This window comes from Erythrolamprus reginae, chromosome 1 (genome assembly GCF_031021105.1).
Source record: "Erythrolamprus reginae isolate rEryReg1 chromosome 1, rEryReg1.hap1, whole genome shotgun sequence".
In the NCBI taxonomy this organism is placed as follows: domain Eukaryota; kingdom Metazoa; phylum Chordata; class Lepidosauria; order Squamata; family Dipsadidae; genus Erythrolamprus; species Erythrolamprus reginae.
The window spans coordinates 375,211,868-375,224,327 of record NC_091950.1 but is presented as its reverse complement, the minus strand read 5'-3'; the positions used below and the strand labels follow the sequence as shown (position 1 = coordinate 375,224,327).

The following is a 12,460-nucleotide window of genomic DNA, read 5'->3' as shown; positions in this document are numbered from 1 at the left end:
TGGAGCCATATCTGCTGGCACACGAGCTGTTGCCCTAGCTCAGCTCCAACGTGCATGTGTGTGCCGGCCAGCTGAGTTTTGGCTTGCACGGAGGCTCTGGGAGGGTGTTTTTGGCTTCCAGAGAGCCTCTGGGGGAATGGGGGAGGGCATTTTTACCTTCCCCTGGCTCCAGGGAAGCCTTTAAAGCCTGGGGAGGGAGAAACACGAGCATACTGGGCCCACCAAAAGTTGGGAAACAGGCCATTTCTAGTCTCCAGAAGGCCTCTGGGGGGCAGGGGAAACTGTTTTCACCCTCCCCAGGCACTGAAGGCACTAGGCACTCCCCAGTGTCTAGAGTACTGTATTTTTCAGAGTATAAGATGAATCCCCCCCCCCATAAGAGGGTGGAAATGTGGGTGTGGACACCCTGGCAGGCATGATAGCACGTGCCCATACTCTTTGGGCACCCGAGGGAAAAAAGGTTCGCCATCACTCTTCTATCCAATCAATAAAGTAATATAAATATTTTGAGAAATGCTATTTTTTAAAAAAAAATAAATCAGTAGTTAGATCACAGGACATAAGCCATGGGAAATCAAGGCCCCAAACCCATTCACACACACTAAACCTATTGATTTGGACCAGTAATTTTCTTATGATTAAAAATAAGACAGGCAATATGCTTAGTATGCTTCTTAGGAAAGATTAAAAACTTGAACAGATATGAGATTGGGGGGGGGGGGGGTGTTAATTCAAAATGACTGCTATAATGAATAAAATAACTCTTATACAGAAGTGCCTATAGCAGGGGTTAGAGTTCTTCATTTCTTTTTAAGGTATTGTGATTTAAGAGCTGACCAGATGTAAAGCTGATGCAATGTAAGCTTATGCAATAGGAATGATTCAGCATTTTGACATTGCCAATTTAAGACTCTAATGGGGCCCACACAAGACTGTTACCCTTTTAAGAGGTGTCTCTATATAAGTGGTGTGTGTGTTTGTTTGTTTGTGTGCGTGTGTATAATTTTAATATATTTTTGCTGATAATGAAAAGGAAGGGAGGCTAGTACAGTAATACCTCATGATACGAACTTAATTAAATCGGCTTCGGGAGACAGCTGGGAAGCGGCGCGGGTGTTTTAAAAGGTCGCAGCCGGCCTGGGGGGCTTCCCAGCAACCTCCCGAACCGAACCCGGGGTTCAGCAAAATTTTGCCTCTTCTTACGAACTTTGTTCGAGTTACGAACCGGCGTTCGGGAGGCTTCTGGGAAGCCCCGCCGCCCGGCTGTCACCTTTTAAAACAGCCGCGCGGCTTCCCAGCAGTCTCCGAACGCCGGTTCGTAACTCGAAAAAAGTTCATAAGAAGAGGCAAAATTTTTCTGAACCCCAGGTTCATATCACAAGTTGTTCGTAAGACGAGGGGTTCGTATCTTGAGGTACCACTGTAAAGATCTTTTTCAAGTTATTTTGCTCTCATCAGCTTGCCATACCCTTACTGGGATTTGAACCTGGGGAGTCTGCCTTTAAGGCAGTAGCTTACTTACACACACACACACACACACACACACACACACACACACACACTGTATTTTTAGGAGTATAAGAAGTACCTTACTTTTGGGTAAGGAAAAAAACCCAAAAAACCAATTCTGCCTCTGCCTACCAGCATCAGGATCAGAGTTGTTCTCACTTCCACTTGAATTTTGATAATACGCAGCACAGATCTTTTTATCCATTTAAAACAAACCTTATCACCCTATAGACATTTAACTGGAGTGGGTGGGGTGGGGGATGATTTTCATGGGGGAAGAAGGGAGACTTGGCACCATAGGCTCCACTCCCCAGACGCCTCCGTCTTCCTACCTATAGCCATAGGCGTTGGAAGCCTGGCTTTCTCGCGGCAAGGTCTGACATAGACGCAGTTCTTCAGTCCTCCTGGGTGCTGCCATCTCATAAACACATTGTTGGGCTTCCCAGCAAGGCCCCTGCGCCTTTGCTGCCTCAGTCAGAGCCTGATTCATGAAGCAGGTGGTTGGAACTCATTTGGCGAAGGGGGCACTACGTGAGAGGCGTACGGTAATTAAGGCTGGCACCATGAGGTGGATTGGAGCTTGCTGCGCCATGGAGGAACCCCCTATCTCGTGCCTTCCCCCCTCTCTCTCCCCACCACCGGCTTCTTCGCCTTTCTCCGCACATGGTGTGGAAGGGCTGGGAGGGGAGCCCAGGTAGGGGGAAAGAATAGGGGGATCCACGCTCCCCAATCCTGAGCAAGCAGTTCAGCTGCCAGGAATGGGATCCATGTGGTTCTCCGGACAGGAAATTTTGTAATGGGAAGAGCAGGGTGGGGAAAACCCCTCCAACCGCGAAGTATGCACTGGGCGACAGGAGCCAAAGCAGCCTTCCAAAAGCAAGAGTTTTTGGAATTAGGGAGACCAGATTCCAAAGATAGATGAGATTAGATGAGATGAGATGAGATGAGATGAGATTAGATAGATAGATAGATAGATAGATAGATAGATAGATAGATAGATAGATAGATAGATAGATAGATAGATAGATAGATTTTTCAAAAATATGAATTAAAAAATACTTTGGTTTTTTTTTCCCCCTATACCATGGTTTTTCCCGCCCGATGACGTCATACGTCATCGCCAAACTTTCATCCACCTTTAATAAATATTTTTTTAATAAACTTTAATAAATAAACATCGTGAGTAATAATCTAAATGGTTGCTAAGGGAATGAGAAATTGCAGTTTAGGGGTTTAAAGTGTTAAGGGAAGGCTTGTGATACTGTTCATAGCCAAAAATAGTGTACTATTTACTTCCGCATCTCTACTTCGCGGAAATTTGACTTTCGCGGGCGGTCTCGGAAAGTACCTCCCCGCGAAAATCAAGGGAACACAGTAGGTAGGTAGGTAGGTAGGTAGGTAGGTAGATAGATGATAGATAGATAGATAGATAGATAGATAGATAGATAGATAGATAGATAGATAGATAGATTTAGTTATATATCAACCACTGTTAATTATCTAAATGTGCTGTGTACTGTCTTTTGCTCCTGGGTTTATCTCATAATACTAGTCACGTTGCAAAACTCTGATAGGACCCCTTCCTAATACATACTTTTATTGTTTTCCTCAGCTAAAATTCAATGAAAACATTGGGACTGCTCCCCCAGATTCCAAAAATAAGTACATATGGGCAAAATGTCCGTTCACACATACCAGATTTGGGTTATACAAGGAACTAATGGTGAAACTATGAATGTACCTATAATTACTGAACACTTTGTCCCTAAAAGACTGATTACTTACATATTCTCTTGTCCCATGCAGATCATAGGGTATAATTCAGAACTCTTTAAATTCTAAAAAAAAATAACATAAAAGTTCAAAATGAAGACTAGCAAAGACTTCAAGGTTGGTTTAATTTTTTTAAAATTAGAGGCAGAGAGAATGAACACAAACTTTGGATACTTTTTAAAATTCTAAGTGAATGAAGCATCTACTATATACAGTGATCCCCCGCTCGTTGCGAGGGTTCCGTTCCAGGACCCCCCGCAACGAGCGGGTTTTCGCGAAGTAGCGCTGCGGAAGTAAAAACACCATCTGCGCATGTGCAGATGGTGTTTTTACTCCCGCAGCGCTAGCGAGGAGCCGAAGATTGGGGGCGGCGCGGCTGTTTTAAAATGTCGCCGCCGGCATGGGGGGCTTCCTAGCAGCCCCCCAAACCCGGGTTGGGGGTCCGGGGGGTGCTGGCAAGCCCCCCATGCCGGCGGCGACATTTTAAAACAGCCGCACCGCGCTGGCTGTCGGCGCTTTTGAGCTGAGTCCCGGAGCGAATTCGCTCCGGGACTCAGCTCAAAAGCGCCGACAGCCAGCGCCAGCGAACGGCTTCTCCGCGCTGGCTGTCGCCGCTTTCGAGCTGAGTCCCGGAGCGAATTCGCTCCGGGACTCAGCTCAAAAGCGCCGACAGCCAGCGCCAGCGAACGGCTTCTCCGCGCTGGCTGTCGCCGCTTTCGAGCTGAGTCCCGGAGCGAATTCGCTCCGGGACTCAGCTCAAAAGCGCCGACAGCCAGCGCCAGCGAACGGCTTCTCCGCGCTGGCTGTCGCCGCTTTCGAGCTGAGTCCTGGAGCGAATTCGCTTCAGGACTCAGCTCGAAAGCGGAGAGAATGAACGGCGTGGGCGGGCGAAGGGCGGGCGGCAGCGAGGAGTTTACGTGGGCGGTGGGGAAACTCCTTGCTGATGCCCGCTGCTCGCCCTCCCGCCAGCAAGAGGGGGAAGACCCAGGGAAGCCGCCCAGCAGCTGATCTGCCGGGCGCCATCTACGCATGCGTGCCCATAGAAAAAAAGGGCACACATGCGCAGATGGTGTTTTGACTTCCGGGTTGAAAAATCGCAAATTACCCTGTTCGCAATGGTCGGGGACGCAATAACCGGGGTATTACTGTACTATATACGTTATCGTTATACAGGTGTTCATTTAAAGAAGAGTTGGGAGGTGTAGTGTTTCTTTAAAAATCAAGAAGGAAAGTGCTGCCAAAAGGTTTGTTCTAAATCAGTGATGGCAAACCTTTTTTTCCTCGGGTGCCGAAAAAGCGTGCATGTGTGCTATTATGCATGTGCGAGTGCCCACAACTATAATTCAATGCTGGGGAGGTCAAAAATAGCTTCACACACCCACCGGAGGCCCCCTGGAGGCCGGAAGCAGCCTGTTTCCCAACCTCTGGTGGGCTCAATAGGCTCGTGTTTCACCCTCCCCAGGCTCCAAAGGCTTTCCTAGAGCCGGGAGATGGTAAAAACGCCTTCCCCTATCCCCCTGGAGACTCTTTGGAAGCCAAAAATGCCCTCCCAGAATCTGTGCGAGCCAAAAATCAGCTGGCTGGCACACACATGCACGTTGGAGCTGAGCTAGGGCAACCTTTGAAAAGTGTTCGGAAACTTCAGATCGTGCAGAACGCAGCCGCGAGAGCTATCGTGGGGCTTCCAAGATTTGCCCACGTTCCTTCAACACTCCGTGGCTTGCATTGGCTGCCGATCGGTTTCCGGTCACAATTCAAAGTGTTGGTTATGACCTTTAAAGCCCTACATGGCATTGGACCAGAGTACCTCCGGAACCGCCTGCTATCGCACAAATCCCAGCGACCGATATGGTCCCACAGAGTTGGCCTTCTCCGGGTCCCATCGACTAAACAATGTTGTTTGGTGGGCCCCAGGGGAAGAGCCTTCTCTGTGGCAGCCCCAGCCCTCTGGAACCAACTCCCTCCGGAGATTAGAACTGCCCCCACCCTCCTTGTCTTTCGTAAACTACTCAAGACTCACTTATACCGCCAGGCATGGGGGAGTTGAGACACCTTTCCCCCAGGCTTTTTTATACTTTGTTTTATGTTTGGTATGAATGTGCTGTTTGGTTTTTTTAAATAATGATAGGGTTTTATATGTTTTTAAATATTAGATTTGTTCCATTACTATATTGTTTTTATTACTGTTGTGAGCCGCCCCGAGTCTTCGGAGAGGGGCGGCGTACAAATCTAATTAATAATAATAATAATAATAATAATAATAATAATAATAATAATAACAACAACAACAGCTCATGGGCCAGCAAATATGGCTCCGCGTGCCACCTGTGGTACCCATGCCGTAGGATCACCATCACTGCTCTAAATGGTAGGGAAATGTTTCAGAATTGGTGAGGGGGTATGAATGTTTGTCTGGTGGTGGGCACAATACACAAAACACTTCTTTTATGTTGTGAGTCTTTATATTGTAAAAAAATAAATAATTTTTTTTTTTTTTTTTTTAAAGGGGAAATGTTTCAGGCAGGTAGAATTTACTGAAAGAAGATCTCGGCATGCTGAAACAGCACTGTGTTTGCGAGAGTTTCATCACAAAAATACCCCACATCACATTAGTCATATTCAGGCATTCACACAAGGAGTTGGGCGTCCCTGTGGCCCTTCTGAATTTTTAAGCCCCAGCGTTCTTTAGCCTTGTCTTATTGTCTGGCAGGGAACTCAAGACTGTAGCTCAGAAAAGGATTTTCATCTGTGTTAAAATGAAGTTCTAAAGGACTCTAGCTGAAGTCTTTTAACTTGCAATTCTTCTCCCTTCCTCTTAAATGGCTGCAGTTTCTTTTGAACAGCCAGGGTTTTTTCGGGATATCCAAACTTAGAAAAAACATTGGTAATGATGTTTTAGGCCAAGGGTGGGCAGCTGCTATTTGGGTGGGGACAAAACGTAGCATCCCAACCTGCCTGCAGGCTTCAAAGAGCCATCTGGTGATGTGGTGAGGACAGGGCAGAGCTATAAATGTTCGGCCAACTTTGTTTCTTGATGTGGACATTTTAAAACATGCAAATGGGAAAAGTTATATTTGGTAATGCTTTGGCAAGCTAAGTCTTAACACCATCTAAGAATTCCAAACAGTAATTAATTAGAATAATGACATATTTTAATGCCATTAAAATGTAAAAGGAAAACATCACAATCATAACTGATTAAACATAAAACATATCAGATCTTCATCTATAGCTGTACAATAAACAAAGAAAAATGCATGTATAAATCAGGGGTTTTTTTTAATGCCATGGCATATTTAATAATAGATTTTATTTTTAGTTACCTGACTTTGGTAGGAACAGGCTGGTTCATTTTTAGAAGCCAGCTGATTAGACAGCTGAGGATTACATGGCTGCAAAACACCAACTATAGAAAAATATACTGTTAGATGTAGAAAGGTTTGGGTACCAAATATCAGAAGTAACATTGTATCAAAACGGTGGAAATTTCAAAACCAATTTTACCCTAGCAAGGCCTTCCAGATGTTCTAACTACAACTTTATTATCTACACTTGACACACCTGCTTGATATTTTGGCTAAGGATGTTGGCAGTTGTTATCAAATGCACCTAGAGAGCCAGGTAAGGCCTATTCCCCAAGGAAGATTACAGAAAGCTAAAGTAGATTTTAGAGAAGAATCTATGTTTCTCTATGTTCACCTTTTCAGGTTAAGCCAACACAAATGAGAAAATTTTAAACCTTTTAAACAAGGAGAGATTTAGATTGCAACCTCATTACATTGCGATATTGGTTAAAGTGGTTTTTGCCCTATTTTATTTATTATTTATTTATTTATTTATTTTATTAATCAGATTTGTATGCCGCCCCTCTCCGTAGACTCAGGGCGGCTCACAGCAATAATAATACAATGTAAACAAATCTAACATTTAAGTTAATTTAAAATCGCAATTTAGAAACCAATCATACATACTAACATACCATGCATAAATTTTATAAGCCTAGGGGGAGGGAAAGTCTCAATTCCCCCATGCCTGACGACAGAGGTGGGTTTTAAGGAGCTTACGAAAGGCAAGGAGGGTGGGGGCAACTCTGATATCTGGAGGAAGTTGGTTCCAAAGGGTCGGGGCCGCCACAGAGAAGGCTCTTCCCCTGGGTCTCGCCAAATGACATTGTTTAGTTGATGGGACACGGAAAAGGCCAACTCTGTGGGACCTAACTGGTCGCTGGGATTCGTGCGGCAGAAGGCGGTCCCAGAGATATTCTGGTCCGGTGCCATGAAGGGCTTTATAGGTCATAACCAACACTTTGAATTGTGACCGGAAACTGATCGGCAACCAATGCAGACTGCGGAGTGTTGGTGTGACATGGGCATATTTAGGAAAGCCCGTGATAGCTCTCGCAGCTGCATTCTGCACGATCTGAAGTTTCCGAACACTTTTCAAAGGTAGCCCCATGTAGACAGCGTTACAGTAGTCGAGCCTCAAGGTGATGAGGGCATGAGTGACTGTGAGAAGTGAGTCCCGGTCCAAATAGGGCCGCAACTGGTGCAGCAGGCGAACCTGGGCAAATGCCCTCCTCGCCACAGCTGAAAGATGTTTCTCTAATGTGAGCTGTGGATCGAGGAGGACGCCCAAGTTGCTTTCTTCAGTTGTTAAATGAATCACTCCACCCCAGAGCACCCAATGGAGCTCCACCCCAGAGCACCCAATTTGCACTGAAAGATGTTGAAAGAAAATGCAGGGCGTCCTGCATAAGCCACGCCCACAATGTGGTAGTAAAAATTTTGGTAGCCCTTCACCGCTTGTGCCTGTGGGTTGTTGGAAAGCTGGTTGCGAAGGAAGAGCAAGGCTCTGCCCGCCCGCCCAGACATCGCCATCTGGGTTCTTTTACCCTCTGCACATGCACGGAATTCTTTGCGCATGCGCAGAGGATAAAAGAACCCAAATGGCGGTGTCTGGGTGGGTGGGTGGAGCCTTGCGCTCCCTTTTGACGGGCTCTCCAACTACCGACAGGCATGAGTGAACTGGGAGCATTTCATCCCTGGTCATAAATATGAACCAATTGCCAAATTTTGACCACATAATCATGGGGATGCTACAAAGATGTGTGTGAAAAATGGCAAGGAGCCCGTGTTGCAGTGCCATTGTAACTAAATGGACTCTAACTAAATGAACAGTTGTAAGTTGAGGACTACCTGAATTACACACTGAAGCAGGAAGCATTCAAGATCAGACAAAAAACAGCTATCTAGTGGACACAATGGCAAATCAGCGTGGTCTAGTGGTTAAGGCATCAGTGTAAGAACCAGGCGACTGCGAGTTCTAATCCCACTTTAGACACAAAACTAACTGCATGACCTTGTGCTAGTCACTTTCTCTCTAGGAAAGAGGCAATGCCAAATCACTCTGTGCCCAAGAATATAAAATCTGGTCTGTTAGGACTCTGTCCAACAGGTTGAGTTGGCAATATATAAACCAATGTGTATGCATGTATATAACTTTAATTGACCTGTGTCTGACTGGATGGTGGTGTTGCAGACTGCCATAAGAGGGAGCTAGAGATTGTTGTGGTTAGCTCTGGCCCAGCCCCTGCCCCAAGGACTATGGATGTGGGGGAGACATCCACATGCTGCAGGCCTGTTTGGTCCCCGGTGGAATCTGCTGATGAAGGCTTCTCTGACCAAGAAGACATGAGTGACAGGGAGGAGGAGAGTGTGGCAGACAGCTCAGAAGGAGATCAATTATCTAGCTCCTCCTTGGATTCAGAACAAGAGTTACTGATACAGCCACGCATGCGGATAGCAATGCATAGGCAACAACAACTGAGAGATTATTATAAAAGAAAATGAGGCCACCTGTGGTTGGGTGGGGCTGTGGTAATTAGTGAGGCTGCTATAAATAGCAGCCTGTGGGTTTGGCCATTGTGGAGGATTATCTGATCAGTGTTTCGTGACTGCTTTACTGACTTTGACCTTTTGTGTGCTGATTTTTCCCCGCTTTGAAACTAAACCAGAGCAAAGTGTTTCACTTTGTGAAAGAGGAAGGACTGTGAATTACCTCACAGCTGCAAGCTAAGTATCACAGAACTGATAAGGGACTTGTAGTTTGTTTGGAAACAAGTGCTCTTTGCTATACCAAAAGAGGGCTTAGTTTAAGTGACTTTTCATTATAAAGAACATTGTTTGAATTTTCAAACGTGTGTGTCTGAAATTTGTACCTGTGAATTTTTGGGAGAAGTTTACCAGAGAGCCCGACAGAACAGAGATCATAGTTTATTCTCCCTGTAATTCTCTCTATTAGTTTGCTCTGCATTCTCTCTGCATTCTATATGTTGTAGTTATGTGTTGTAGCTAAACTGTGTTTAAGCTTGATGTCATAAGCAACTGGTAAGCAAACTTTGTAATTTGATATTATTTGGATTGTTATTCTGACTATTACGTGTATGACTTGGACTGTTTATCGGATTGTGCTATTTCTTAAAGTAAACTTTAACTTACCTTAGTGTATCTGTGTGTGACTGAATAATTAGTCATAACTACTCTCAGTAAACATTTCTGTGTGCACAACCTTGATAAACGAGGAATGTTCTGCGCATATATTAACATGATGTAATATGAAATTAATAGAATGCTATTATGGTAACTCCAAGCAATACCAGTAAAATAGGCTATTTCAGTACAATGTTAGGAAAAACGCCTTGGTAATTATTTATTTTGCCCTGTTGCTGAGATCTATAAATGAAAAAAAAACCAACCCAGATAATACTTCAAGATGCTTTACTATGGATTTCAGACACTGAGCTAAGTGGGCTAAATCATCTGCAAGGTCACCAGTCTGATGCTGGGGATTAAAACTAAGTGTGAGAACTGGACAGGAACAGATATTTTGAGCAGAAAGAAAAGTACATCCAAATAAGAGAATGCCAAGAAAAAGGGAAACAAATTGGAATTGGACAGAAAGGAAAAATCAATTTTTTTTAGAAGTTTAATCTATGAAACAAATTATAATGCCAAGAAAACTGCAGAGACAGATTCTTAAGGATACAATTGCATGGAAGATAAATAATGTAGACGCAATATAATGTTTCTCTACAAGAGAAGCATAATAATGCCAGCATTACAGTTACTTTAAAAAAAAGAATATTAATATTGGAGGAGCTGAATTACTGTAACTCTTGAAGTCTTATATCCTATATACCTCTTGGCCTTCCAAAAGGCCTTAAAAACATGGCTTTGCCACCAGGCCTGGGGCCATTGAGCAATAGCACGCATCTCCATCCTGAAGTGATGAATGATAGAAAGATGAATGTTTTTAAATTGGGGTGGGTGGGTTAATCATTCTTTACTGTTTTTATTGTTGTACGCCACCCAGAGTCCGTTTGGAGATGGCTTGTAAATTGAATTAAATCAAATAAATTAAATATACAAATAATTTACGATAAATCATGCAAGAAAAATTCCCTAAGTGCTGATCCTTTCTGTGTTCCCCAAATTCTGGGAGATCTATATGTTTCTGAGCTGAGTGGAATGAAGCTAATGGGTACTGTGCCTTATGCAAGTCTACCAGTGTAAAAATGTAGCCCTAAAGCAGCGATGGCACCCGGAGCCATATCTGCTGGCACGTGAGCCGTTGCCCTAGCTCAGTTCCAACGTGCATGTGTGTGCCAGCCAACTGATTTTTGGCTTGCACAGAGGCTCTGCGAGGGTGTTTTTGGCTTCCAGAGAGCTTCCAGGGGATGCGGGAGGGCATTTTTACCCACCCCCGGCTCTAGGGAAGCCTTTGGAGCCTGGGGAGGGCGAAACACAAGCCTACTCGGCCCAACAGAAGTTGGGAGACAGGCTTTTTCTGGCCTCCAGAGGGTCTCCCGGGGCCAGGGGAAGCTGTTTTCACCCTCCCGAGGCATTGAATTATGGGTGTGAGACTCGCGCATGCCCAATAGCACACGCACACTCTCTTTCGGCACCTGAGGAAAAAAAGGTTCGCCATCACTGCCCTAAAGCCTTTCTCAAATGGTATCCTGCTTTCCCAGGCAGCCTGCTCTGCACTGCAATATTGAAGGGAAAAAAGTTACCTTCTATGAATGCAATGCATCTTATACATTAAATGTCATGCCTGTTCTCATACATTAAGCTTCCACAAAAATAAATTATTTCTGCCCAACTCCCACTTGTTTCCCTCTTTTGACATATACAGTGGTACCTCGTGATACGAACCACTCGTCATACAAACATTTCAAGATACAAACCCGGGGTTTGGAAATTTTTTGCCTCTTCTTACGAACTTTTTTCACCTTACAAACCCGCCACCACCGCTGGAATGCCCCACCTCCGGACTTCCGTTGCAAGTGAAGCGCCCGTTTTTGCGATCCTGGGATTCCCCTGAGGCTCCCCTCCATGGGAAATCCCATCTCCTGACTCCCGCGTTTTTGCGATGCTGTAGGGAAATCCCAGGAGGGGAATCCCAGGATCACAAAAACGGGCATTCCGCTGGCCGCCGTCGCCCGGCTATCACCTTCCGAAACAGCCAGGGGCTTCTCGGCGTTCTCCCGAACACCGAACAGTTCAGCAAAAGTTCAGGTTTGGGTTCGGGAGAACGCCGAGAAGCACCGCCACCTGGCTGTCACCTCCCGAAACAGCCAGGGCGCTTCTCGGCGTTCTCCTGACCGCCGAACCCGGACGTTCAGCAAAAGTTCAGGTTCGGAAGAACATTGAGAAGCGCCACCACCCAGCTGTCACCTTCCCAGAAGAGCCATGGAGCTGTAGGCCGGTCGGGAGGCGCAAACGGAGGTGGTGAATCCCAATAGGGAATTCCAGGGGCAGAGCTTTGACGTCACGGAGACATCCTTTCCTGGAGTCCCTGTTTCGAACCCGAACCTGAACTTTTGCCGAATTTTGGCTTGAAAAGTGGGGGAAATTTTCGGCTTGCATGCATTAATCGGTTTTCCATTGATTCCTATGGGAAACATTGTTTCGTTTTACGAAGTTTTCACCTTACGAACCTTCTACTGGAACCAATTAAGTTCGTAAGACAAGGTATCACTGCACTCTGAATTAGATATGCTTTTCTCTCTGCTCAAAATATCTGGTCCTGTCCAGTTCTCACACCTACCGATAGTTTTAATCCTCAGCATCAGACTGGTGACCTTGCAGGCGATTTAGCTCACTTAGCTCAGTGTCTG

General features: G+C 45.3%; 1 protein-coding gene across 1 annotated transcript in view; it reads right to left on the bottom strand.

Moving 5' to 3' along the window:
- BUB1 (BUB1 mitotic checkpoint serine/threonine kinase) overlaps positions 1–12,460 on the bottom strand; it is a 62,897-nt gene that overhangs the window by 39,295 nt on the left and 11,142 nt on the right. Inside the window, exons 6-7 of the mRNA XM_070734647.1 lie at positions 6,606–6,688; positions 3,295–3,347 (exon numbers count right to left, since the gene is read on the bottom strand). Of these exons, the coding sequence (XP_070590748.1) occupies positions 3,295–3,347; positions 6,606–6,688 (136 nt within the window). The remainder of the gene's footprint in view (positions 1–3,294; positions 3,348–6,605; positions 6,689–12,460) is intronic.